General features: G+C 50.3%; 1 protein-coding gene across 1 annotated transcript in view; it reads left to right on the top strand.

The window, feature by feature from the left end:
- The window catches only part of LOC144248742 (uncharacterized), a 162,039-nt gene that overhangs the window by 88,876 nt on the left and 49,088 nt on the right, over positions 1-24,075 (top strand). Inside the window, exon 3 of the mRNA XM_077790736.1 lies at positions 21,503-22,401. Coding sequence (XP_077646862.1) covers positions 21,503-22,401 — 899 coding nt within the window. The remainder of the gene's footprint in view (positions 1-21,502; positions 22,402-24,075) is intronic.

Here is a 24,075-nt window from a genome sequence, read left to right as displayed (position 1 = left end):
CCGCGCCTGCCGCAGCGGGGCAGCTGCGGCACCTGCGGGGCACGGAGGAGCCGCAGGCGGCGTTCCGAGCGCTCCTTCGGGGCAGGATTTTGTCCCGCTGCGGGGAATTCCCGCGGGCCGGGCGGGCCGGGGCCGCTGCCGAGCGCCGCCGCCTTTCCCGGGAGCCGCCGGGCAGAGCTCTCTGCTCGGGGCTGGGAAAAACACCTTCACTGCCCTGGGAACATTTAAAAAGTTTCATACAGGACAAGAGGAGACAAGGGCCATAGAGCAAAGGTTGTTGCGGCCGGGTGCATCTCGGCACTGAGCCAAGAGCACACGGTTATCTCCGGAGATACCCCTTGAATACCTTTTCCCTTACACCAGCCTGTTGCATATTCATAGTCCCTTATGCATAGTAAACTTTTTCCCAAGCTAGTTTACATATTCCAAGAACTGTTTAGCATGGCTCCTCCTCGGTTCCACCTTTTTAGGGCATGTGTATTCCTTGGTTGTGGTTTTGGTCCTTTTTTATCTCATCTTCAGTTTTGGCCCCAGCCCACACTGCCTTCAGACGGTGAGTGCTGATGGTTGGCAGATCTGTACAGGTGTCCTCATCCTGTGCTCACTGGATGTTATCCCATCCAAGCAGGAATTTTAACACAAGCATGCTTCTATCAGCTATGGCACTACTATGTCTGAGCTTAATCAATGAACAACAGAAATAAAAACTATATAACAAAGTTATTGTAACACCACACATATAAAGTCCAATGGAATGTTTGCAAAAAGCCAATATTATAATATGTATCTATGACAGGGCCAAGGGCCGGGTGCCCGCTCGGTGGCCCCGGGACAGCAGAATTTTGGGGTCCCGGTGCTGGCTGCCGGCAGAGCCCCGGCGCTGGGCCGGGGATGCGTGGGACCCTCCCGCGGTGGGGTTGGGCTGCCCGGGGCAGGCGCTGCATCGTCAGCCCGGAGCCACCGGGGATCGCCCGGTACCGGCGGGGCGGGGCTGGGGAGCGGAGAAGGGCGGCACCGGAGCGGGGGGACCCTCTGCAGCCTGCGGGGTCGGACAGACCGATAAGGGGGTCCCTGGGAGCCTGGAACGTTGTGAAAAACGCTAATCACTTGGTTTTTAAAATTTTAAACGTTTAATAATAATAAAATGGTTATAAAAATAGTAACACAATTAGACTAATCAAATTTAGAGTTAGGACAATTACAAGACAATAAAAAGCAAAAAAAAATTATAGACGTCCAGATGCTCTCGGACACTTAAGCCAGGACAAGCATGCCTTGTGAACAAAGGAATAACCTTAAAAGCAATAGCCTATTGCATATTCATGTATCTCATACATGATGCAGAAATTCCTTGCAAATTAGGAACTTTTCTGGATTTTGTCAACTTCTTTCCCTTAATCCTGGTGCTTCCATAAAGATGGAGACAAGATGGAAGAATGTTTGTCTTTTCTGATAAGGAGGTTGTAACTCTTTATGTGCCCCAAGTCACCGCCATCCCTGTGTGAAGAGTTTATTGATTATCTCATCTCTTGCTTGAGCAAGTAAAAAAATCCTACATCGCAGAGTTTCTATTTTAATATTATGTTATTACCTAAAACTCTATTTAACACACTACTTAAGAGAATTAATACAGCATAACTTTCTAACATTACACATATAATATTCATTGTAACATTTGTGAAAAGCCAATCATAAAATAAGCATTCTTCACAGAAAGTGTTGAAATGGTAAAACCAGTCAAAACCCCTTAGGAATTGGAAGGAAAACCAGAGGCAGTGGCAGCTAACACCTCAGAAACCCGTGGCTTTTGCTCCTCTCTTCGACCTGACAGCTTCCTGGGCTGGGGCGACTCTTCCAATTGCGTGGCCATGGCTGGGAAGGGCAGCGAGCAGATGGGTTGAGCTTCTCCTGCCAGCCCCTGAAGTGCCAGCTGTCATTTGTGTGCGCTGAGGATTCCCTTCAGGCTCGGAGCTGGCGCAGCTGCTCCTGGGCGCTGCTCGCCCGCGGGCGCAGCGGTGCTGCAGCCGCTGTCCCGCACACAGGGAGGGCTCTGGAGCCTCCCAGGGCACCAAGGAGCGGAGCAGGGAACGTGCCGGGATCTGCTGCAGGACCGTGGGGTTGTGGGGGATCCTTCGGTCTCTTGGATGGGGCAGGGAGGGGGCAAATGGAATCAAGGTGAGACAGGGATCAGGCAGCCCCACGCCAGGCAGCGTTTTCTCCTCTGAAAGCTCCTCTGAGCTGAGCGAGCTGGTGAATCCTGTGGAGCAAATGAGACCCGGGAGCGAGGGAAGGGCTGGCTGGGAAGGAGTCAGATAAACCCAGTGGGTATTTCCCTTTCCAAGGGGCTCCTGGGGAGACAAAGGAGACAATAAGGATTCCCCATCTCATGACATTCCCTTTTTTCCTTCAGTAGCCCTATTGCAGTCACTGCATACAAGAGTTTAGCTGATCCCTTTGATGCCAGGGAGCACCCAGAACTTGAACCTCGCTGGATCCAGCCCTGTCTGCCTATCACCGAGCAGAGGGAAAAGATAAAGAACCTGGGTGGGGGTGGAGCCAAAATGGCATTTTGCCACTTCTGATCTGCTCCCAGCTTTTGCAGCAGGGCAACAACCCCATCGCTGCAAACCACTCCCTTTTGCAAGGCACACGTGGACCTCGCTGGTAGCTCAGGGCTCCTGAAGGGGCTGCTGCAGTTGGCAACTGGAGCTGTTGTTGAACTTTTCACATTGCTTACCCCCACCATCCAAATGCCATCAACTGCCTGAGGAAGGACACAAAAATATTACCCTGGAGGGGCCAAAAACTTGGAAAAGGATGAAAGAAATGTTCTGATGATGACAATGACAATGACAAAAAAACAAAATTTATTTTTGACAGCAAATGAGTACCCACAGCCCTCCAGCCCTGCCAGACTGGCAGCCGAGTGGGGCCGTTTCCATGGCATGAGGAGCTGGCAGTCTGCAGAGAGAAACCAGAGAGCCACGGTCAGTCACAGAAGGCTCCTGTGCCCCTGTCCCACCACGGCCTGTGCCTGGGCCAGGCTGCTGTGTGCTCAGAGCCCAAACCTCCTGACCCATTCTCCGTTTTTAGAGAAGGGCAGAGTGGTAAGCCACATTCCATCTCCTCTGCTGAAGCACAGCCCAGCAGCCTCCTCAGCAGCTGCCAGGGCGGGATGCCCGTGTGCCTGGTTTCCTGGCTCCCCGGCAGATCAGGGGTTATAGGTTGGGTGTCTCCTGGATTGTCCCCGGAAAGGGCCCATCTCTGCACAGAGGCATCTTTTTTCATTTGTAAACTAGGTCTTTCTTTCTCTGCCAGCTGTGGTTTCTGCAGCCCTGGTCATTTAAAACTTTAAGAATCTTTTTGTACAGGCACAACTGACTTGATGTATATTTTACAAAATCACGAATTATGCCATAACATATATTACAATGGGGCTGCAGAGATCCCCCTGCAGGTCCATGGGGAGGCAGAGATCCCCTGCAGGTCCATGGGGAGGCAGAGATCCCCCTGCAGGTCCATGGGGATGCAGAGATCCCCCTGCAGGTCCATGGGGATGCAGAGATCCCCTGCAGGTCCATGGGGATGCAGAGATCCCCCTGCAGGTCCATGGGGATGCAGAGATCCCCTGCAGCCCCTGGAGGAGCCGGGCTGGAGCTCGGCGATGCCCGAGAGGAGGCTGTGAGCCCGCGGGCAGAGGGGCCCCGCTGGAGCAGCCTGTCCTGGCAGGACTGAGCCCGTGGCACAGTGACCCACGCTGCAGCACTCGGAGGGGGCTGTGCCCAGGGGATGGACTCCGCTCCGAGAAGTTCCTGGAGAAGTCTCGGCCGGGAGAGAGCGCAGGGTGCAGCAGGGAACGACTCCTGTCCCTGAGCAGAGGGAGAAGCCCCGGGGGATGAGCTGAGCATGGCCCCATTCCCTGTCTCCTGCCCTGCCGGGGGAGGAGGTGCAGCTGGGAGCAGGGAGGCGTGGGGAAAGCTGCATTTAAGCCTCTGCACTGACTTCTCCTTCTCCTGCTCCGAGTCTTTGGAGTTTTCCGCCAGAAATCTCTCCCCTGCCCCACCCACCCACAGGGCTTGGGGCAGGTTTCCCTTTTCGGGGGAAATCAAAGCGAAGCACTGATGCGCTAACGAGGGGCAGGAGAAGTGAGGCTCCTGGGCTTCCCGCAGAGGCGGAGGCACGGGAGGCGCAGGGCCGGGAAAGCCGTGGCGGAAGGCGCGGAGAAGTTTGTTTGTTGGGCAGCTCAATCCCGGCTCGGCCCGGGCCCGTGCCGGGGCTGTTCCTCATCTCCGGCTTTCCCCTCACGCAGCCCGGGGGCGCCGAGAGCGCGGGGCGAGGCGGGGCCGTGCGCAGAGCCCGCCCCGAGCTCGCTGCCATTGGCCGCCGGTGCCGTCAGTCGCGGTTGCGGCGCGCTGATTGGTGGGAGCGGGGCGCGGCGCGGCCCCGGCGGCGGGCTGAGGGCGGCCGTGGCCGCGCAGCGCCGCCATTGGCCGAGCGGCTGTGCGGGCCCGGCAGCGGCGGCAGCGGCCGGAGCGCGGTGAGGCGGCGGCGGCGGAGCTCGGAGGCGGCCCCGGCGCAGGTGGGAGCCGCGCTGGGCTCTGCGGGGGCTCGGGGCCGGCTGCGGGCGGAGGGGGCGGCAGGGGGCTCCGGCGGCTCGCCGGTGCCGTGTCCGGCCCGTGCCGGCCCCGGGCCGAGGGCGCTGCGGGAGCGGCTGCCCGCGGTCTCCTTCCCGCCGGGGCCGGGCAGGAGCCGCTGCCGGAGCAGCGCTGGCTCGGCCCGGCTGCTGTGGGTAGGACAGAGGGGCTGCCCCGCGGCCGGGAGCGGGCGGGGAAATTCCCGTCGCCGGAGGTTCGTGTGCCCGGCGGAGAGCGAGGAGTCCTGTCAAAGTGACTTTATTGCCGAGCAGGGGCAGAGGCCGTGGGGCATTTGCCGTGCGCTCTCTGCCGTGGCTGTAGTCCGCAGCCTCCTTTTTATCCTCATTTTCCCGCCGCATCTCCCTCTGCCTTTGCCCACCGGCTGAGTTCCTTGGAAGGTTCCGACTTCCCGATGCGCCTGGAGCCTGTCCTCGTTAATGTGCACCCTCCTTTTGTAGAACAGCCGATATTCATGGCTCTGTTAAGTCTTTGTTCTTCTCCTCGAAGTTCGGGAATGTAGCGGGACTTTGAGCAGCTGTCTGCGTCAATTTGTAACATTTATTGGAACTGATGGTTTCTCCTGTTACTTCCTTTTCTGCAAGTGCCTGGCCCTATCTCTAGGCAGATTCACTCCTTGACTCTGTTTTGTCCTTCCCGGGTCCTCTTTGGTTTTGGGATTATTCTCGGTGCCCTCATTCCCTGTCCTTTTGTAGCCGTTTGTGGATCAGGAGGCCTGGCTGCCACCTGCATGCCCTGGCTCAGCTGCTGGATGAGCTGCACTGCCAAGGTGTGGAGCATGGTAAAAAGATGAGAGTTGCTGCAGCACAGAGGAGGAGAAACAACATTCGTTTAACCCATGGTCTGGCAGTGCAGCACAAAATCGTGTCCCATTCCCATCCTTTCCACATTTGGGTCAGAACATGAGCTGCTTTCTTATTTCCTTTCTCATCTTTTTCACCAGTTTTCCTTGGTCATCTCTTTGCCAAGAGCAGTTTGAGTAATTTAGTTTTCCATAAACTCCTCCTTTTTCTGCTAACAGATAATCTGATCCCATCCCCTGGTGAAATGTTGTGTTCCTCATTTGAGTGGCTTGGTCAGCAGGAAGGTCAGGAGCTGGAGTTGTCTGGTTGGTTCTTATTTGGAGGACAGCTTGTAATTTAATGATGCCATTGAAATGATAAATGGGTTCTGTGGCTCCTGATATGAGTTTCATAGGGTTCCCAGGGGCTGGTCTGTGGTGTTGTAGAATTTATTCTGGTAGCCGTTTTGTTTTTTCCATTTTTGGCACTCCCTCGGGAGCCAGGGCTGCATCAATTGACTGATTTTCTCTAATGTAAGCATCAAATACTTGTATTCTAACTGATTTTTCTGAACTTGTGGTAGCAAAAACCCCATTGCTCTAATCCACCCTATAAAACATAGACAGTGACAGCAGATGTTGGAGTGGGCAGAGGGATGATCCCCCCCTTATTTTAGTGAAGTTTTCCCAACATTCTCAATTTGCTGTTTCCCTTTGCAGCTTCAGCCATTTCTGTTTCAGAGTCAGAGATCCTCACCACGGGCTCTGCCTTCAGCTGTGCAAATTCCATCTGTGGGAGATGGCAGAGTTTGGGGTGAGGGGGCAGAGGGAATCAGCCCAATTCCAACCCCAGGCAAGAAACCCAAATACATTGTCCATGCTTTACCCCAGCACTGTTAATTTGCATTTCTTAAGCTCCTCTCCAGGCTGCGGGAAGGAAAATTCTCTTCCAGAGCAGCCATTGGATGACTCATATGCAGCCACCCCAGAATATGCTGCTTTTATTTTTTCTTTTTAAAGCATATTTTTAAACACACTATTAACTGTTAATGAGTTTAAGTATTACCTTTGTGATAAATGAATGCTCCAATTTATTAATTAACGAAAATGTATTAAATGATCAAAGTATAAATTTAGAGAAAAAAAAAAAAGAGCCACAATCCATTCAAAAAGGGTCAGTGCAGAGCCTGGGTACCGGTGCTGGGTGAGACACAGGTCTGATCGCTACAGCAGAGGGTCCCCTCTGTTTCACACCGACTGTCCTGCCCGAGGCAGAGTCCCTTTCCTTCCTTTCAGGACTGCACATATTCCTGTGGAGTTCTTTCTCTGCAAGGAGCTGAACAAAACCATGGCCGGGGAGTGATAAACATTCACGATGTGTTCCCAGAATCCAGGAATCCAGTAATCCAGTATCGAGATGTATCTCACAGATGGCTCCAGCTATCTCAGTCTTAGATGTTTATCAGGTATTCATCATCCTGGTGGATCATCTTGGGGAACACCCATCTTTGGGCTGGCCACATTCATTCATTTGTAAATGAAGATCTCCTTCCTCTTGTCCAGGTGGTTTCAACACTGTGATGCAATCCCCGACACTGACTTGTGTGCTTAAAAATCTTTTTATAAGGGTATTTCTTACCAATACATACATAAAATATATATGGCAATTTTTATCGGCATGAATTATCCCATATACACAAAACAATCCTTCCCCTTCTACATAAACATAGTAATTCCTGCTTTCTAAACTTTCTACATAATTATGTGTGACTTTACTTCTACCCTATACTACTATCCCATTTCCTAGTTCTTTATAAGAAGGAAATAAACCTCTTAGTTCCCTCAAGGCTTATTATCCCACTCTTGTCTTGGAATTCCCTGGTACAATTTGTAGACATCCCCTTCTCCCTGTATCTGCTCTTTGAATCTGGCCAAAGCATCTGCTGCCCTACCGTGTAGATTTTCCTCCCCCAATTTCATTATTTTTGATACCTGATTTGTTTTTCCCATAGCACATTCTGGGTCTGTGGGCATGGCAGCCACCTGCATACCCTGCACTACTGAGTGTATCGACCTGATAAAGCATGGTATCAGGCACGGTAGGAATATGATCCCAGCTATTGAACACAATATTAAAAAATATTACCTTTTTCCACCATGCTCCATCAAACAGATGATCCCACCAGGATGCTTGGAGTATGGAGTTCCATTTTTGTACTGGGACATGTGCTACCCTTTTAATTTCTGTCACAGGCCTCTGATGGTTTCTCCATAGTCATCAATCTCTATAGAGCATTATGATTCATTAAACTTTCCACAGACCCCTACTCCCTCTGCTAGTAAATAGTCCAGGGCTATTCTGTTTTGATACACAAAGGCCCTCATTTGGGAGTGTTGTTTAGACAACAGCTCAAGGGCATTTGAGGTGTGGTTAGAGACCATGTCTACCACTGCCCAAAGTCTTATTAGTTGGTTTAACAGATAAATTGGGGTCCTATACCCCCAGCTTTCATCCTGGGCCCATGTTGCAGGACCATAATCCTCTATTATTCTTTCTGCTGGCCACTTCTCGCCCCAGGTCTGACCCCCACCGAAGACAGGGAATTTCTTTTTCAAATCCCTTCTTCTTCTGCTCAAAGTTTCGTATAAGGGGGCCCCTAGTGAGCTGTGTTCTGATTGAGGTAGGGTAAAGAAAACGTGTCTGATCAATTGAATAGTGCATGATCCTCTCCACCACTGAGGTAGTTCGCTGTATGCTTTCTTCCCACAAATCCAATATAAACCATTCAGGGCTTTCCACCTGACTTTTGTGTTTTTGGGTTTACTCCAGAATCCTCTCAATTCATCTAAGGATTGGTAAGGGTTAGCTCCAGAGCCTTTGTTCCAGCAGTGTTTGATTTTTTTCTCTCCATTCACATTTAGTGCCTTTTTCCCAGCTCCAGTACCCTACTAGGTACCTACTAGGTACTGGAGTACTCCAGTAGGGATTTCTGGCTGCCAGATTCTGCTTTTGTTAAGGGAATTTACTGTTGGAGTGGACAGACATGAAGTGTATCCCACCATTTCAGTGTGCTCCTTTCCCTCCCTGCTAATGCAAAATGTCCCAATTATAGCATTATCCCATTTCAGGAGTTGATCTAGAGCTAAGTTCTCACCTTTTCAAGGCCACTTCTCTGCAGACTTGAGCCCTCTGCAGATCCAGCAATTGGACAGCCCCAATTCTGTTGCAGTTTCTTGCATCAGATCCACAAATAGGTTTTGATCGGAGGCAGGGAAACTCCAACTGGTATATTGTTTTTTGAGCTGATCATATTGCTCACTTAGGGTTCTCAGCCTTTCTTGCTCCATCCTTCTTTTTCTCATCTCTGCCTCTTGTCTTTTTAGTTCCTGTGATACCTGTTTAATTTTGCTCTCCGGGTCCACTCGCTCTTTGTTCTTGAAAAGCAGAACATCCTGTCATATTGCAAACAAACACGGTCATCCTAATCCTCTAAAAGGTCCAAGATAACTGGCTCATTTTTGAGGGACATCTTGGTCTCATATTTTAAGTTCTTCCCGACACAGTATGTCTGTCCACCCATAACACACATTCCCAAGTGGTTATTGTCATAACACAATGGGTTAGCCTGAAAGTATGCTACAAACACTGACTCCATCCTTCCCCCAGTCCATACTGTGCAGTTACATTTATCACAGATCGGGACAGATATCTGTTCAAAATTTCTTTTATGTTCCTTGTGCTCTGACTGCCCGTCCTTGGGGGTCGCCCTTTGTGAGTAACACCTTATTCTTTCTTTTAGCTTGCGTATCCCCTGCTGGGTGCCGTTTATGGGACAGTGCCCGCTTATCTTACCCTTGCCGCAGTTCCTTGGGGCTGGGGCTGTCGGAGCCTCCGATTCCCCGTGTGCTCTCCGGACAGTCTGTATGCAGAGCCCGCACCTTCACCGGGGCCTCACACCTCTGTGCTGGGCCAGTCAGTGCAACGCGTGCTGGTCCTGAGGCACATTGCTGGACTCAGATTGATCAGGATCCCCACGATTATTATTCCTCTGCCTTTGCCTGTGCCCACTGGGTTGCCACCAGTGGTGAGTTAAACCATTTTCTCGGCAGCAAGAATAGTCTTCTGTGGTGTCATACCTGGACTGAGCTGCATACCTCCGTTTAAAGATGCTCCACCTTGGTAGTTTAACTGTATCTGCACTGCAGGGTACTTTATTTAACCTCCGGCACTCAACAGTAATGATTTGAGCTTTTGATCTCAATTTTCCCCTTAGCCTGTTTTGAAACAAATTAAAGCAGATCTCAGAGTCCGCTTCGATTATTCCTAGGCTTGTGGCAAGCTCTTGTTGATGTTGAGGCAGGATGGGAATGAATAGACTTGACTCAGAAGGCTGCTGAGAGTAAAACTCCCATTTATTCAAAATACACACCTCTTTTATACAGAGCTTAGCAAGGATCAAATCTATTTGTTCTGAAGTGAAAACAACCCAGAGCATTGGTGCAAAGTGCTTGACGCACAGTGATAGAACTTAACTATAAACAATGTGAAAAACAAGAGAAATAAAGCATTATTTACATTCTTTCCCAGCTCTTTCCCAGCTTTTTGCCTGGCTAGAAACTCTCAGTTTCTTTCTTTGACTGAATCTGAGACCCACAGCTCTAAGATATGGCTAGTTCCCCTTCTAGGCACTTATCACATAAACCCTTTGGCCAATATTCCCTTCTACAGTGTGTGACCCAAACCTTGTTACAATACTCACATTTGAAATATACAAATGGATAACATTCACAATGAGGTTCAGTGCATCTTATCAGATCCCTGTCAGTCATTTACTTGGCCACCACAAGGTTATCTTCAAATCCCCAGGAGGAGAGGTGACTTTGCACTCTGGCATCTCTTCCTGGTGCTCAACCTTCTTCACTCGGGATGCGTGTGTCCACCCCTTTTCTGCTGTTTGTATTGCTATATCTGTGGTTAAGAGGACGAGAAAAGGGCTTTCCCAGTCAGCTGTCAGTGGGGCTTCTCTCCACGTTTTTATGAGCACTTTGTCCCCAGGATGTACTTTATGTGTGGAAAAACCTAAAGGGGCACCTTGTGTTATTCCCTGCTTCCGCAATTCCTGCAGATTCTTACTTATGGCTATGAGATACGGCTGTGTCTGTGCATCTTCTATCCTCAGATGCCCCACTGGCATGCCATGTTCATATGGCATCCCATACAGCATTTTGAAAGGTGACACTCCAGTCTCGGAGTGAGGCATGGTCTGGATATTTAGCAAGGCTAAGGGGAGGCACTTTAACCAGGACATTTTTGTTTCCAAAATCAATTTTGCTAATTGAACCTTTAATGTTTGATTTATCCTTTCAACTTGTTCAGAGCTCTGAGGCTGCCATGGGGTGTGGTATTCCCACTGGATCCCAACAGCATTGGCTTGTTGTCTAATAATTTTTGAGGGGAAGTGTGTCTCCTGGTCCGCATCTATGTATTTTACTAACCTATATCAGGGTATGATTTCTTCTAGTAGAAATTTTGATACTGTCTGAGCCATCACCTGAGAGCTCAGGAGGGCTTCTACCCTGTGGGTTAGTTTGTCCACTATTACCAATAAAAATTTATATCTCCCCACCTTAGGCAGATCAGTAAAATCTACCTGAATCCTTTTGAAAGGTCTGTATGCCACTGGGTGACTTCCCAGTGCCAGCTGCCGTGTTTTTGCCTGATTAATCTTTTGACAAATCATACCCCCCTGCACCTCTTGTTTTACCAGTTCATAAATCCCCTTGCACCCGAAGAATCCAGGGAATTGCTCTGCCAGGGCCTGGACTCCCCTGTGTGTTTGTTGATGTAATCTCCTCAGGATGTTTCTGCTGTAGTCTTTAGACAACAGCTCCCTCCCATCTGGCAATTTCCACTTACCTCCTTCAAGCTGGCCTCCTATCTTCTTGTACCCCTCGATTTCCTTCAGGAAGGGGTGGGGAGGATATTCCTGAACCTCCCCTTCTTCGATTCCTGGGGTACTTACCTTCATTAGAGGCATGCTTTTGGCCTCTTTGTCTGCTAAATTGTTCCCTTGGGTCCTGAACTGCATTCCTGTCTGGTGCCCTTTCACGTGGACTATGGCAACTGCCTCTGGCCCCCTTATAACCTTTAAGATTTGCCTGATTATTTCTTCATGCACTAGCCTCTTTCCCTGAGTATTGAGTAACCCTTGTTCTTCCCAAATCTTTCCAAATATGTGTACCACCCCAAATGCATAATTTGAATCTGTAAAAATTGTTCCTTTTTTCCCTTCTAATTTCCACAGGGCCCTCAATACTGCGTACAACTCACAAGCTTGTGCTGACCATCTGGGATTCAGGGGTCCTGATTCCACTACCTCCCTGGTTTTGCCATTAGGAAATATCCTGATTTCCTTTTCCCATCTATGACCCTTGCAGAACCACCCACAAACCATTTTTCACCTTCTTCTAAATCTGGCCTTATTTTGATCTGCAGCTCCACCACTTCTGCGCAGTCATGGGAAGGCACTCCTGCGGCTTCCTCAGCCAGGAATCGCGCGTGATTTTGCACCGAGGTAGTTCACAATTCCAAATCCCGGGAGTGGATTAATACAGCCTCATACTGTAGGAGCCTGGCGTCAGTTGGCCACTTGTCAGCCTTTTGCTGCAGAATGCCCCGACGGTCACCTGCGACCAGGGACCTCAGATAACGGGAAGCTGGACAGGACAGAACACACATCCAACCAATATGATTAATGCAATGTTCTCCATTTATTCGAGAGAAGATGGCAGTTTTTATACACTTCTATACAGTTTATAGTTTACAAAGCACTCTCATTGGCAAGCTAACATTGTTTACCTTTGTCTTAAAGTGGCCTAAACCTTACACTATAAACCTATACTACTTTACACCCAGACAGCCCAGTGCTTTGCATCACACCTTAATACAATTTCTATCTGCGCCACAAGCTCTTAATTTCTAACTGCGTCAGAGGCTGGAAGGCCTCACAAGCCCCAAATCTGTGGCCTAGACTGAGGGGAAGCTCAATTCTCACTCCAGACATAAATCATGCCCTCTCTCTCAGAAATTCTGTAACAGTCACCTTCTTAGCCTCCTCCACCAATACTGTCACTGCTGCAATTGCTTGTAAGATCCCTGCTTACAGGATCTAAAAGCTTTGATACATACCCCACCAGCTTCTTGGCCCCTGCCCAATCCTGCGTTAAAACCCCATGGGCAGTGTGATTACTGATGTCCAGGAACAGCTGAAAAGGTTTCTTTACATCAGGGAGGCTCAACTCAGGAGCTGCCGCGAGGGTTTCTTTTAATTTCTTGAAACCCTCCTCATCCTGCTCTGTCTACTTTAGCTTGTCCGTGATAAGCTTTTCATGGAGAAACTTTTCCTTCTCACTATATCCCTCGATCCATTGCCTGCAGTATCCTGGAAGCCCCAGCAGCTGCCTGACCTCCTTTTTTGTTCATGGAGGGGGTAAAGTAATGATACCTGTTATCCTGTCTGGATCCAACTTCTTACCTTTTGTTAACCAATGCCCTAGGTACTTGACCTCAGGCTCTGTGAACTGTAATTTCAATTTGAGACCTTCAACCCTTTTTCCCCAAAGAGGTTTAATAGTGCTATGGTCCCACACATCCTCCTCCCTGAGTCCGGCTGCCAATAGGTCATCTACGTATTGTAGTAATTTGGTCCCTTTAACGGGCACAAACTCACTTAAGAGTTTTTCAAGGGCTTGTCCAAATAGGTTTGGTGAGTACAGAGAATAGATTTACCACCCTCAAATCTTGCACCAGCCTGTAATTACCATCCACCTTCTGTACTGCCAAGGTAGGAGTGTAATGTCTTGACATGCACAGTTCCAATGTGCCTTTCTTTCTTAGATCTTCTATTACAGCCTTCAGTCCATTCCTGCCTTTCATGGGAATGCAGTACTGTTTAATCCTGATTGGATCCTCCGGTCTCTGGATCTCAGTGTGAATTGGCTCCATGTTTAACCTCCCCGCCTCTTCCCAAATCACACTTTGGGATTTATCTCATTTTTGTCCTCAGCGGTTATTTTGTATAAACTTACTGTGAGCTGGGAGTCCTGTGCTATCAGGCTTATCCCAGAGCTACCATTAGATCCCCCCCCCAGCAAATTATAATCTGCTTCTTCTACCAGTACTATGTTCCCCAGACAAAACTTATTTTCTATTTCCACATTTGTTAAAACCGGAACCTTAAAGGGTTCCCCTTTAGCCCCAATGACCACCATTGAATCCTTGCTTTTAGTACATCCAGGTGGCAGTCGCTGAACTGTAGTTCTTTCTGCGCCTGAATTGACCAAAAACACCAATTCTTGTTTTTGGGGTCTAATTTTTAATTTTATCAAGGGCTCTCCAGGTGTTCTGGACCCCAAATTATAAAGCCCCTGACACCTCTAATCCTCCTGGAAGATCTGTTCATCCTTCATTCTCTTCTTACAGTCTCTTTTAAAGTGCCCTTTCTGTTTACAGTAAAAGCACTCAGGGCTGCTAACCTGTTTGTTTATGCCTTTCTTCTGAGAGGGGTTAGGTTTTCCCTGGGGCTGTTGTGTTTGTGCCAGCTTTCCGGGATTTTGTATCTGCTCCTGTTTTTGCACTTCCCTTATTGCGCCACCAGTATCCTTGCCTGTGCTTTTTATTTTTCATCATTCCTTCTCATGTAAACCTTCTGTGTCTCCCTTAACAATTCTTGGAGGCTTTTCTCTTGACAAGTTTCTATTTTTTCTAGCTTTTTCCATATGTCCTCCCATGATTTAGCAACAAATTGTGTTTTAAACAGAATAGCCCCTGACAGGTGAATTAGGGTCGGTATCCGAATACATTTGGAGGCTCTTTCTCGGCCTCTCCAGCCATTTGGTGGGTATTTCATCCCTCCCCTGGCATTCCCCCAATGCTTTACTAATGTTCTGTCCCTTTGGTACCATCCCCCAAATTCCCTGTATTACCATGTTCCTTAGCCCTATCATTTTAGACTGATCCTTCTCTGCCTGGGTGTTCTATGATGGCCTCTGTTCAGGCTTTCTCTCGTGCCACTCCCTCCCTGGGGATTCCTGTGTTCTCAATCATTTATTGCAGCCTGCCGTATCATGTCCTGTTCCTCGGCGTTGAATAACGACCTTAGAATGGCGCAGATGTCATCATATGAATAGATGATGTTCCCCAAAAATTCATCCAGCCTCTCTGCCACCCCTAGAGGATTATCCATTAATTTCTGCATTTCCTTGCTGAAAGCTCTTACATCTCCCATATTGATCAGCACATTTACGTACCCAATGACTCCGGGAGCAGTTGGTACTTCCCTTAGAGGGTAAAGACTGGGTCTGTCCCCTTCCTCCTCACTATCATCATGGTTTTCTCTCTGTGTCTTGCACCATGTTCTGCTAGCTGGAGGATAAGCAGTTTTCCCAGGGGGAGGTGTGTGCCCGGGATCGTCTGCCTGTTGTGGTGCAGGTGGGGCTGGGAGGGACCTGATGGGTCCGGCAGCACCGGAGCCGAGGGCTGTGTGTTACACGGCGGTGCCTGTGCCTGTGCAGGCTGAGGCGGGTGCCCCGCTGGTGCAGGCACAGGGGCCTGAGCCTGGGGAGGAGAATTCAGGTACAGGGGTGGAAGATTGTCCAAGGGCTCTGTCTTGGTTTGAAAAGGCAGGAGTCTGTGAAGGAAGGCAAAAGCCTCTTGTGAAATGGAAAAGGTAAACTCCCTCTCTCCGAATTACCACAATTTCAAAAAAAGCTCTTAGGTAAAGATATGGGAATGGGAATAACAGTTCCTTATTAGGAGAAAAATTAAATAAAAATAATAACAATAAAAATGTAATTAGTACAAACAAAACTAGTGATAGAGTCAGAAACCTGACACCCTGAGGAGTTAGGGTGTTGGCAGTAGTCCAGTTAAATGGTGGCTGTTTTTCCTGGAGTGGCAGATGAAATGCTGCTGGATTGGCGATCTCTAGAAGGGTGGAGTTTTCTTTGGAGGTCTGGTAGTAGTTGGGCTTGGTCTTCCTCTGGGAATCCAGCAGAGAAAAGAGCTGCTTTTCTGGAAATCCAGCTAATAGCTGCTCAGTGTCCCAAAAAGTGCTGATTTTATGCGGGTAGGGGTGCTTGGTTCCTCCCTCTGGGTGGAGCATCTCACAGTGGGATGATGTAACTTTACCGGTCATGCAGTGAGTCATTCAATGGTCCATGAACTGAAGATATCTCCCCAGAGGGAGACATTGTTCTTGGAAGAGATAAGAAAACTGCCCAACCTCCAACAGATGGCAGATAGAATACATGCTTATCTTACAAGCCAGGACAATTATTATGGAAAGTTATTCTCATGGTGTAATCTTGTCTCTGAAACTGCAGGGAAAAAAAAAATTCCAAGAATATCTTTAGTGCTAGAGAGTCAAGGCATTCCTTGGTTCTGGCAAAGATGTGCAACAGAAATCATTTCATTCACACATAGGCTGGCTGTGCAGAGAAAATTATCCCATGACATGTGAGTTTTACTAGATTTTCCTAAATTTATACAGTCTGAACTAATCTAAATCCATTGGTTTAATGTTCATTGCTTCCAAGTTGTGTAGTTTTTAGTATTTGGTTTCCTACTGGACCCAGATTTCTTTGCCTCTGATGTTAATTAGGTTCAAACTCCTGGATTTCCTTCTCAGCCTTTTGCAGACCAGGTGCCTCTAACTCTGCCGGGGGCAGTGTCTGGGGTAGGTGTTGGTTGCTGTTTGCTGCTGGGCACTGATGTTTTGTGGGTATCTTTTGGGGTATTCCCAGTGTGTTGAGATGTTAAACTCATCTCCACTGAGTGGTGTAACAGCCCTTAACAAAACCTTTAACATTTCTTTCCCCAAGGCAAAGGCAAACCAAGCCTGAGTAGAGAAATAATATTTTTTTTTAATGAAACTTGCTACATTTTCCACCAACCCAGCTAATGCAGTGTGAGTGTAAGTGAGTGGAATTGTCCCGGTGTGTCCCCAGCAGCTGTGGCAGTGCAGGCCCAGCGAGCACTGAAGCTGCAGCAGTGGCAGCAAGGGCTGGCCCCGGTGGCTGGAGCTGCCCAGGGAGGGTGGCCAGGCCGAGGATTTCAGCAGAGGAGGTGTGGGCAGGCCCAGGGCCTTGCCCCGCTGTGGAGCCCTGGCTGCTGCTGCGCTGCCTTCAGTGCAGGCTCAGGGGGGCCTCCCATCCTCCTGCTGCAGGCGGGAAGTGCAAATCTCCGGGGCTGCAGAGACCTGGAGCCCAGGCTGAGGGGTCCCCCCGTGTTCAGCTGTGCTGGCGGCTGTTTCTGGCCTCGGGCCCCTTGGCATGGGCCACGCCACTTGGCCACCAGTGGTGCTGCTTTGCACTCCTTTGGCAGAGCCCATGTCCTGCTTGGATGTTGGTGTTATAAATGAAAATTTGTCTATCCAAATAAAAATGAAAAATGAAAATTTTATTTAGGATCAAATTCTCTCTGAGCCAGCCACAAGGAGAAGGACAGTGCTGAGCCTGGGGTCGGCACTGGGTGTGTGACAGGAAGGACGCCATTTGGCAGAGGTTCCCCTACCCTAGGCACACACACGCCCTCCTGGACCCTGCAGTTCTTACAGGAAATTTTCTGCCCAAGGCTGGGATTTCAGCCATCTGCCTTTTCTTTCTATTCAAAGTCCCACATATTCATGAAGTTCTTTTCTCTGAGTCAAGGTTGAACAATCCAAGTCCAGGTGTGGATGATCCTCGATCCTCTGATGGAGTTATGGAGCCGTGGCTTTCAGATGTATCAGCCTGGAGGAGTTCAGCAATCCCAATCTAGGGTTGTTACCAGGATGATCAGTGCCCAGGCATTCCAGTATCGCCCTTCTGAGCAGCCCATCTCCCCATCTTCAGGCAAGCCACATGTGTTAAATTGTAAATGAGGCTTTGTCCAAGAAAGCCGGTATTGGTGTAACCAATATGTGTGGGGGGGCAGTTCTCAGTGCTGGCGTGTGTGCTTTGCAATAACAAAATATTATACGTGTCAAATCATATTTCCCTTAACCAAATACAACAATATTACATTGGTGCAAATTATAACAAACATACATATCATTGGGAGCAGCAAAGTGCCAAGTCAGGCTCTGTGCCAGCCCAGCTTCCTGTGGGAGAGATTGCACCAGAGACAGGATTCTGGCCACAGACTGCTTTAAATGTGCATCCCTTATCTCCACCCTGCACTAGGTGGAGAATTCCCAGGGTAAGGAATTCCCGAGATCAATTGCAAGGGAGAGAATCGAATATCTGCCCTGGCTCTCGCTCTTCTTCTTACCCAAAGCAATGGCAAAAGCCGTACCCATGGCATCTTGGTCTCTATCACCAGCTTCCAAAGGTCTTTCTTTCTTTCCCCATTCATTCTTTGTACCCTGCCTGAGCTCTGGGGGTGCCAGGGGTTATGGAGGTTCCATTGTATTCCTAAAGCTGCCATAAGCCCCTGGACAATCTTTCCTGGAAAATGAGTGCTGCTCTCTGAGTCTGTTTCTTCCACAATGCCTTTATTGAAATGATTTCTTTTGGAAATACCTTAATAAGTGATCCAGTGGTTGCTGAGCAGTCAGAATTGCTTTTGCCCCCCTGTTAGGTGAGATGGTGTCACCAGAAGATATTGAAGCCTTCCTGCTCAGGGCATTTCAGTGCCAGGCTCTTACAAGCACACACAGCTGTGCAGGTTGAGCTGACCATGGGGGGTATAACGTGTGCTTTGTCTGATTCCCTTTCCTCAATAACAGTGTGTCGTGGAACTCTTTTCCCTTCTGCTGCCCCTGAAGAGCCATCCACAAACACATTTTCTCCATTTTCAGACGAAGACTGAGCGTTCTCCAGGGCTCCAGTGTGGTGGGTCCCCGGTGGGATGGGAGCTCAGAGAGCCCTGACAATCCATGTCCATGCAGGGGTGGACTTGCTCCTGCTGAGGGTGCTGCTGTCTGTGCTTGCAGTGTCCTTGTGGGCTGCAGCTGGAGCCCTGACTCCTTCCCAGGGGCTGTTTGGGTGGGCTCTGCCCTGGCCAGGAGGGCAATGCCTCTGCCAGGTGCTTGTGGCCGACCCCGTCATCCCCTGGGTGCTGGGGCCCCCTTGGGCCCTGGGGTTGATCCCTCAGGGGCTGAGGGAACTCTGCCGTGGCCTTTGCCTTCAGCTTGGCCTTTTGCTCATCCCTTCTTGCCTTCAGCTGCTGTGCCCTTGTGCCCAAGTGCTGCAGGGCTTCTTGTGCCACTCCTGCAGCCCCGGTCACTGCCCGTGGGTGCTCATCCTGTGAGAGCTGCTGAGCTTTCTGCAAAACCTTTCCTTTCTGCAGGGACCCAAACCAAATCCTGAACAGCAAATCCTGATCCTTCCATGTGCACTCTGCATTTCCCAGCTGTTCCTTTGTTTTCCCCGTTGTGCTCAGGGTCCCTGCCCAGCCCGTGTGGCAGAGCCGGTGCCTGTCCTGCCGCAGTGTCCAAAGGCGGCCCCCCCGGCGGGCAGGGCCGGCAGCTCCCCGGGGCCGGGCAGCGGCCGGGGCGTCCCGCAGCCTCCTGGGGGCCGGGGGCCACTGCCGGCCCTGCCCGGGGCTGGTGGGGTCAGGCAGCGCCCGGCGCTGAGCCCCGGCTGCCCCACAGCCCCGGCCCGGCCCCGCAGCTCCCCACAGGCCCCAGCCCGTGCTCCCGGTGCCGCACCTCTGCACCCGGTGCTGCTGCTGCCAGCGCAGAGAAACCCCTGGCATCCTGACCTCCTGCTTTTCCTGTCTTGGGCAACTGGGAATTGAAAGTATCAGCTGGGAAATTCTGAGGAAAAAACAAAAAACGGTGCTCGAAAACAAGCCAATCCTGAGTATTTTTCTGTTCCTCCTCTTTGCCATCATCCTTTTTCTTACCACACAGATTCCTCCTGCTGCTTCTTGCCTGAACCATATTGCTGCACACTCCCCTTCACCCGATCCCTTCCGAGCACATGAACACCATACATCACCTGTTGTCCAAATCCCTTCTCCACTTCCCTCATTGCCCCACTGGGTGTCCATGTCCTTAATTACCTCTGGGGGAATGTGCAAACTACCTCAACATTCTCCCAGGGGACCCTTCAGAGACATTTTGGGATCATCATCCCTTTGGCCAGGACACTCCCTGGCTTTCCCTTTTCTCCCCTCCATGGGTGCCCTGCCATGTTCACTCCCCGAGGATCCCAGGGCACTCACTGATGAGATTTTCAGTGCTCTCTCCCTGCTGACTCTTCACAGACCCCCTGATGTGTCACTCGTCTGTCTCCTGGTCACTCCCGGGTCCCCAATCAATCCCCGGTGCCGCCGCCAGCCAAGGGAGCCGATCACCCAAAGTGGGTGAGGCACCTTCAGCTGCACTCCCTGCCCGCCGCCCCGGACGGTGGAAGGAATTTGGGATGAACCCGAGGATGTGCGGGAAAATTGACATTGCCAGAGGTTTCTGTCCACAAAGCAGAGAGAGGAGTCCTGTAAAATAATTTCATTACTAATAAAAGGGAGAGGCCATGGGACATTCCCCATCGGCTCTCTCTAAGTATTAGAGGACAGAGCCTCCTTTTCATTCTAATTTTCCCGGCTGCATCTCCCTTTCCCTTTCTGTGTTGGCTGAAGTACTTGAGAGGTACAGACATCCCAATCCGCCTACTATATACCCCCATTAATATGCACCCCACTATTGTACAGCAGATGATATTCATGGCTCTGTTAAGGCTTTGTTGTTCTTCTGGAAGTTCATGAATTGAGCAGGACCTTGGCTGAGCAGCAGTGTCTGTCATCAATTAATAACATTTTCTGAAACAGATGGCTTCTCCTGTCACTTCCTTACATAAAAGTTATTTGGCCCTATCTCCGAGCAGATTCAGAGCATCTGTTTGTAAAGACACTTTCCTGTGGTTCCTTCCATGGGGTCCCCCGTTTGTGGGACATCCCCCCTGGAGCAGGGTGTCCCCTCTGTGCTGCAGCCCCAGGGCTCGGGCAGAGCTCAGCCAATCAGAGCCCGCGGCGCTGATGACTCACCAGTTGCCAGGCAGACTCGCAGCTCCCCGCGTTCCCCACCTGGACCCACCTGCGCCCCCCCTCGGCCCCATGGCCCCGCGAGGGGAATTTGGGGAGGTGGGAGTGGGGCAGCGCCAAGGCCGGGCCCCCCCGCGCTGTCCTGGCGGGAGCGGCTGCAGTGGGGACCGAGTGCGGGCGGGAGCGGCCGAGAGCCCAGCGCTGCCCCAGCCCGACCTGCCCCAGCTCCATCCCTGCCCCTGCGCTGGGATGCTGTGGGGCTGGGGGGAAGAGGGAGCCGGCAGTGGGTGCTGGGCCTGGGGGCAGGAGGAGAAGGGAAGGAGAAGCAGGCTTGAGGAACAAAATGGTCAAACGATGCAGGTGGCAGGAGAGGGTGGGATTGTGCAGGAGAAGGAGGAATAGGAGGAGGAAGAGGAGTGTGAGGAAGAATAGGGACACAGGAGGAGGAGGAGCAGAAACAAGGATCACCGCGAGGTTCCATTCCTCTTTGTATCTATAGCCTCCCCTTAGCCCCAGGAGCATTGCCACCCCACATGCAGCAGGTGACTGTGGAGGGGTTCCACGATTTTCACAGGGGTGAATCATGGCATTCCTCAGCTTTATTGGGTTAAATGTTGCTGATTTATTTTTTTTTAATGGCTGAATCTTTTTGTTTTGGAGGAATTTTTTGCTGAATCTTGATGTTTGGGGAGGTTTTGATCTATGTCTTAAAGTTTGGAGGATTTTTATGCTGAACCTTGGTGTTTTGGAGGTTCTTATAGACACACGATGCCCAATGACTTTGTGAGATGAAGTGGGGACAGGAGGAACTCCCAGTCCAAGATGCTCTGTTCTTTTTTTTTCCCCCCAGACCAGTATTTTTCATTCCCGGGGAGGAATGAAAATGGAGGAAATGGAGGAGGAGGAAAAGCCCTGGAGATCCCGCACAAGGAGTGGCAGCAAACCCAGCCCAAGGAGCTGCAGGGAGGAAAGAGCCCCCCTGAGCCAGGAAGGCGGGCAGAGATCCAGCCAGAGCTCAGAGCTGGTGGAGAAGCCTCGTGGCAGGGAGAAGCCCCACAAGTGCTTGGAATGTGGGAAGGGTTTCAGCCGGAGCTTGGATCTGATCGAGCACCAGGTGATCCACACTGGGGAACAGCCCTACGAGTGTGAGGAATGTGGGAAGCGTTTCCGCTGGAGCTCCAACCTGAGACATCACCAGAGGATCCACACCGGGGAGAGGCCCTTTGAGTGTGGGGAGTGTGGGAGGAGCTTCAGCCAGAACTCCATTCTGATCCAACATCAGAGGATCCACACTGGGGAAAAGCCCTTTGAGTGTGGGGAATGTGGGATGAGCTTCAGCCAGAAGGGCTACCTGATGCAACACCAGAGGATCCACACTAGGGAAAAGCCCTATGAGTGTGGGGAATGTGGGAAGAGCTTCAGGCACAGCTCTGGCCTGAGGAGGCACGAGAGGATCCACACTGGAGAAAAGCCCTACGAGTGTGGGGTGTGTGGGATGAGTTTCAGCCTCAACTCCCAGCTTACGGAACACAAAAAGATCCATACTGGGGAAAAGCCCTACAAGTGTGGGGAATGTGGGAAGAGTTTCAGGGAAAGCTCAGCCCTGATTCGGCACCAGGTGATCCACACTGGGGAACGGCCCTACACCTGCTTGGAATGTGGGAAGAGCTATGGGTGGCACTCAGACCTGAGAAAGCACCAGCGCATCCACAGCGGGGAGAAGCCCTACGAGTGTTCCCAGTGTGGGAAGAGGTTTCAGATCAGCTCCAGTCTCCTCGTACATCAGCAGAGTCACACCGAGGAGAGGCCCTACCGCTGCCCCGACTGCGGGAAGGGCTTCAAGCACAACTCCAATCTCACCGTGCACCGGCGCATCCACACTGGGGAGAGGCCCTACGAGTGTGGGAAGTGTGGGAAGAGCTTCTCACAGAGATCAAACTTGATCAAACACCAAAGGAGGCGCCACTAAGGGGGGAAGCCCTGTGAGTTCCCCAAGGGTGGGAAGAGCTTCTTATGCTCCTCCCAGCTCCATTCCCTATGGGAGGATCCACGTTGGATGATCCTCAGTGACCTTCATTGGGCAGTCTTGGTGATCTATGGCCTGGTTATCTGTGTTGGGAAGACACTTGACTGGGAGGCTCCACATCTTCCTCGTTCCCTGTGGGCACCTAGATGAACCCAGTGGCAGGAACATCCACTGGGGCACAGACCACCAATGGGAATTCCTTGGGGAGAGCAGATTTAATGACTTCCAACTCCATAAAATCTTTTGCACTCAATCCTATATTCTGGTGGCATCAAGGAATACTGAATGGTCTTGGAGGTATGTCCTAGGTTGACTATATGATGCTTGTATCTCCAGTTGTCTGTTCTGTTTATAGTGAGTTATAATTTTTGCACCTTTAAGACTTGTTCCGAGAGCAAAGGAGGGAGAGAAGGGCAGAGTTTGTTTTCAGAAACTGCACTCACTCCTCCACATTCCTGCTCCTGGGCCAGGTTGTCTGCAGATGGACAGACAGAGGTACAGATCTCTCCTTTGCTGTTAATTAGTTTTAGCTAGCTGTGGCAGAGAAGTTCCCTGGACTGTGGCTGCTTTTCCCTTTTCTTTGGACCTGTTTAAACCTGCTCTGGCCTGAACACCCAGAAGAGCACCGGCAGCTCACACCTGTGGCCCAGCGGGCCAGGCCTGGACTGTGGCATTTCCAGCACTGGAGGGACTGATAAGAGACTGAGGGAGCTGAGCTACAACCCACGGAGGGACTTCCTGAGTTTGTCTCTTTTAGAGCAGCAAGAGGTTTTATTGTTTAATATTGTTTAGGTTTTATTCTTTAAAAAACAGTTTTTTCCACTGTTCTCCAAGGAGATACTTTTCCCAAACTGGCTGGGGGAGGAGCCAATTGAATCAGCTTTCCAGAGGAATCCGTTTGGAGGTTCTCTCCCAAATTTGCTCTGAACCAGGACAAGGTCTTTTCCAACTTCAGGGATTCCACGATTTTGATTTCCTATTGCCCAAGGGTGTCTTCTGCAGCCAGATGGTGGAAAAACTGGGGAAAAGACCAAGATTTTGGAGACAGTGGGTTAGAAACTCCACCAAAAAGGTTCTTCCCTCCACCCAAGCACGTGGATCCTCAGCCGGCATGGACATGGAAGTCTTTTTCTTTTGGCCTTGATTTTGTTTTCATTTCTCTTTATCCCTTTAAAATATCCAATATCGAAGTAAAAATAGACATTGAACTAAGTTAGTGGATGTGGTCATGGTAGGACACAGACATGGTGGGACACGTGTAAGAATGTGCCCTCTGTTGACAGAGTAGACAAGTTAACCTTTTGTTCCCTTAAAAAGGACAAAAGGCCAGGTGTTTCTCTCCTCAATTTGGTTGAAAGACACCTCATAGGACCTCTGGGACTTCACCTCAAACTTAAGGGTAGCTAATTGGACAGGAGCAAAAAAGTCCCACCTAAGCAATTCCCTAGAAAAGAAGAGAACAAAAGAAGTTAATTGCTTTTGTGAAGTGTTTTAGCAAGAGCAAGAACCTCTTGCCCTGACTTGGCTTTTCTCTGTAAAAAGCTTTTTCATTTTTGACTTTTATTAAAACTTTTTATTCCCAACACTGTCA

This window comes from Lonchura striata, unplaced genomic scaffold, assembly GCF_046129695.1.
Source record: "Lonchura striata isolate bLonStr1 unplaced genomic scaffold, bLonStr1.mat Scaffold_82, whole genome shotgun sequence".
In the NCBI taxonomy this organism is placed as follows: domain Eukaryota; kingdom Metazoa; phylum Chordata; class Aves; order Passeriformes; family Estrildidae; genus Lonchura; species Lonchura striata.
The sequence above is the reverse complement of the archived record's forward strand: the minus strand, read 5'-3'. Positions and strand labels throughout refer to the sequence as shown.